The sequence below is a fragment of the Myotis davidii genome, unplaced genomic scaffold, assembly GCF_000327345.1.
Source record: "Myotis davidii unplaced genomic scaffold, ASM32734v1 scaffold970, whole genome shotgun sequence".
In the NCBI taxonomy this organism is placed as follows: Eukaryota; Metazoa; Chordata; class Mammalia; order Chiroptera; family Vespertilionidae; genus Myotis; species Myotis davidii.
In genome coordinates, this window is record NW_006282204.1 from 23739 (window position 1) to 28184 (window position 4446).

The 4446-nt window shown below is 45.8% G+C and overlaps 1 protein-coding gene across 1 annotated transcript in view; it reads left to right on the forward strand.

Annotated features, from left to right (window-relative positions):
* Positions 1–687: 687 nt before the first annotated feature.
* LOC102755299 (acyl-coenzyme A synthetase ACSM2A, mitochondrial) overlaps positions 688–4446 on the forward strand; it is a 22971-nt gene continuing 19212 nt past the window's right edge. Inside the window, 3 exon segments of the mRNA XM_015571317.1 lie at positions 688–713; positions 837–893; positions 2007–2190. Of these exon segments, the coding sequence (XP_015426803.1) occupies positions 2065–2190 (126 nt within the window). The 5' untranslated portion in view covers positions 688–713; positions 837–893; positions 2007–2064.

The window sequence follows — 4446 nt, forward strand, 5'->3', positions numbered from 1 at the left end:
GCCCCCTGCTCCAGTTTAAGAACCCATTGTGGCCCTCGAGTCAAAAAGTTTGCCCACCCCTGGTATATACCTTGCTGTGATCTATAGCCTGAGGTGCATTAAGACTCAGAGAATGATAATCAGACTACAGGCAGAGGCAGATCTCTGGAGGCTTTGAGTCTTTGCCTGATCTCTTTCTGAGCCTGGGGCTAGGAAAAAGCAAACCTTGGTGTACATCCTGGTCTTTCCAAAGGCACCCAACCCCAGCTGAGGGATCCACAAGCTGTGTATTGCTGATAGCTGCAAACAGCACTCAGGGCCAGTCACAAACAGAGTCTGACATTGTCCTGCACCAGAGACTTGGAGTCGTAGCCGATCCACCTAATAGACTGACACAACCCCAAACAGGCAGCCAAATGGGGAGACAAAAGAACAAGCCCCAACTGAAAGAAGAAGAGAATTCTCCAGAAGAAGGCTAACTGAAATGGAAATAAGAAATTTACCAGATATGGAGTTCAGAATAATGATTACAAGGATTGATATTACCACAAGTAAGGCTCAGGACTGTCCACAGTTAATGATTAGCTTGCCCTCACTGACGTTTCACAGGTCTCTTGAGCTTTCTGCCTGGTAAGCTGTGCTCTCCTCCACGGTTGCAGGATTCCAGAGCCATCTGCTCAGGAGGAGGGTGGACCAAGAGATCCCTAGAGAGACTTCCTGGAAGGACTTGGCAGGTGAGCGTTGTTTCAGGGAATGGACTTATGGGGTCATGTCTCTTCATAGTACTAACCAGTCTGTAGAGGGCAGAGCTATGCAGGAGCATGAACATCCTCAGGAAAACAATCTGCATGCCACAGGGCCCATGAAAGGGAGATCTGCCAGGTCTTAGCGAAGAAGCAGCACTGGGCAGAGGAGTAAGTGTCTTGTGTGGCAAAGGGAGAGGGTGGGGTGGCTGGAAGAAGGGCAGTCAGAGAACCAGGATTGAGTGGTGGTCAAGGATGCAGGCCCTTCTGAGGAGGTGAGACCTGAGAATGAGAAAGAGGAAGCCAAGGAAGGAGAGCAAGACCAGCAGGTTGGTCAGGAGATCTTCACTTCTGTTCTTTAGAGGATAAAAGAGGAGGCATAGTATCTGAGACCTTGAGCATTCTGGTCGCTGCTGGCCAGACCCACAGTGGGGAATGGGAAACCAGCCAGCTGGTGGCTTGATTCCTTAAAGCAAAGTCATTAGACTTAAATTCCGCAAGCTCCCCCAGGTGCACATGTTAGAACTCAGAAGCCAGCCTACATGGCCTTGGATGCACTGCCCCTGAAGCCCGTGTGGAAACAATGACAGAGTCATCATTTCTGAAGTGATGCTGTGTGTCAGGTGCTATGTGCTAAGTTCAGTTGAAGGAAATAGATGAAACTTGTATTAGTCAGCATTTACTGTAGTAACAAATATCCAAACATCGCAAGAGCGTAGAACCACGCATATTTTTCCCATGAGCCTTTGGGCAGGCTGTGGGTGTTCTGGGCTCAGCTCAGCCTACAGGTGTTATCATTCAGGGACCCACGCTGAAGACAGAGCACCACCTGGGGCATGCAACACACATGAGAGAGGGCAGAAATGCAAGGGCTCCTGACTCACCACCACACAATCACATCCACTCATATCCATGAGGCAACATGTGGGATACATACACTTTCCAGTGAAAATTGGTGGGGATATATAATCCCAACACAGGGAAGGAGCAAGTTGTGGGGAACAACAATCAGTCCACCACACCCCGTACTTTAAGCACTAAGGGGTTTACTGCCTAGAATTGAGTGCCCACAAAGCTGCCAGAAGTGCTAGAGAGGTAAGATCTGGCTGGGTGCTGTGCTTGTGGAGAATGGCATGCCCAACTGCGATGGACACTGAGTGCAATGCACTCATATCCACAGCAAATTCCTTCTGGAAGAAGCTGTAAGGGGCTTGAACTTCATGAGCAGCAGTGACGAGTGGAGTAGCTCTAGTAGGAAAGACCTCTGTCACCTTTCCTGCACAGGTCTGGCCATGCACTGGCTGCAGAAACTCCAGGGATCTGCATCCGAAGGAGGACTCAGATGGCCTGCCACACTGTCCACATTCATACCAAGCAACGGGCATCGCTGCCGTGGGGCCACCAGGAAGTCCCTGCCAGGTTTAACTTCGCGATTGATGTGATGGATTACTGGGTTGGCATGGAGAAGGTAACGGGTGGAGAAGAGACACAGCGATGGACAATTGGGCTGAGTTTAATAATTCATCCATACATTCAATACATAGTGAGCACATTACGTGTCAGGTGCTATGATGAGCTATAATGCTCATCTCCCATGAAGGCTGCATTTGGTGCAAGCAAGAGAGCATAGGCTTGCCAGAAAGAAGGGCCGGGGAGACTGGTGCAGTGGGACAATCTGGTAAGTACCTGGGCAACTGACACAGTTTGCCTACACATTCTGCACGTGCTCGGTTGTGACATCCCAGGGTAAGACAAGGACTAGTGGGCTGGGGCCAGAGAAGAGGCAGATTTGGGTTTAATAAGAGAGAATCAGCACCGACCACAGACTGAGTCAGTCTTCCCAGAAAGTTGTGTGTTCCTGTCATCAGGAGTAAGTAAGCAGGGTGGTCACCAGGCAGAGATTATTAAAAGGATTCCAGCATCGGCATCAGGGAGAGTGATGAGGAAATGTCTCTCTCCCTTCCCACCCTGGACTTCTGGACCTCCACCCCATCCATGGTGGATGCCACCTGCCTTCCCCTGAGGTTCTGTGCACCTTTCTGGGGGATGAAAAGATCCTCTTGGCTGGGATCTGGGAAGAAGTAGGCTTACATGAATGGCACTCAGAGGGAGCCACACTGTGATGTTGCCACGGGGTCCTGACATCAGCACCCAATCTTCGTGCAGAGATTGCACATGCTGGCCTCTGGGCTGAGCGTGGTCCGGGGTGCAGGGCACACTTCACACAAAATTCAGTCAATACTTGAAATTCTAAAACTTTCTGACAAAAATGTATATTTCTGGCTTTTTTCTGAAAGTTATACCTCCTTGGAATAATGAGGAGGTCTTTATTACCATGACTCAGAATCCTGAGTCCACAAAAGAAGTGATGTAATAAATTTACTACGTAGCCATCAAAATCTGCTCCACTGACAACATTTAAAAAAGCACTCTGGCCAGTGTGGCTCAGTGTTTAGATTGTCAACATGCGCCCGAAGGTCACAGGTTCAATTCCCAGGCAAGGGCACATGCCTGGGCCAGGCCTGGGATGAAAATCACAGGTTCATCCCAGGCCTGGTCCAGGTGCGCAGGAGGCAACCAATCCCACATCAATGTCTCTCTCTTTCTCTCTCTCTCCCCCTCCCTCCCTTTCACTAACTAAAAATCAATGGAAAAAATATCCTCTGGTAAGGATTAATGGCAAGAAAAAAATTAGTGGCAATCAGGGGGAAATATGCAACTCATATCAAAGCAAAAGAATTAATATTCCTAATACAAAAGAGACCCTAGAAATCAAGAATTAAAAGGCACATCTCAATATAAAAGTGGGTGAGGTATAACAGGATACAGTTCACATCTTATTTGTGGGAATATATAATTAATTCATGCTGTTATTTTTTTAAAGCATATATGTATAAAACTTCTCAGTTTTAATTTCTAACATAATTTTTTTGTTTTACAAAATATTTTATTTTATTTAGTCCTAATGATTTTTAAAGTGTATTTTTACTGATTTCAGAGAGGAAGGAAGAGGGAAAGAGAGAGAAACATCAATGATGAGAGAATCATTGGCTGGCTGCCTCCTGCATGCCTCACAGTGGGGATCGAGCCTATAACCCAGGCATGTGCTCTGACTGGGAATCGAACCCTGACCTCCTGGTTCATAAGTCATTGCTCAACCACTGAGCTACTCTAGCCAGGCAGTGCTAATAATTTTTTTTATATTATAACTCCTGAATAATGGTTCTTTTGATTATAATTATGAGCAAAATGTTAATTATAAGGAAGTAGGGATACTATTTAAATAATGGCCAGTTTTCCATAAGTATTGTGGTTTAGTCATGAATAATAATGGAAAATGTATTATTCACAGAGAGAAGGCATTCAAATAGTTCTTCATTACCAAATGAATGAAATAGGAATGTATATTATGATAATATGAGTCATATTTCCAGTATTTATCAGGCTGCATAGCTTCCCTGGGCTTTGAGACTTGAAGGTGAGGATGGTGGTGGGCATATGCATCTGTGTTAGCAATGTTGCTCATGGTTACAGCCTCTTCAGGTCACCTTCAGGCAAGGTTCTGACTTTAAAATTATAAACACAAACATAGAATGCTAAATCCCAATTACAGCAAAGCTTTTAGATTAAAAATGTTTAAATAGGAAGATATGTAAAAAAAACACAATCAAAATTCATTATCTACTAAAGGCCCAGTGCACAAAAATTTGTGCACTTCGGGGAG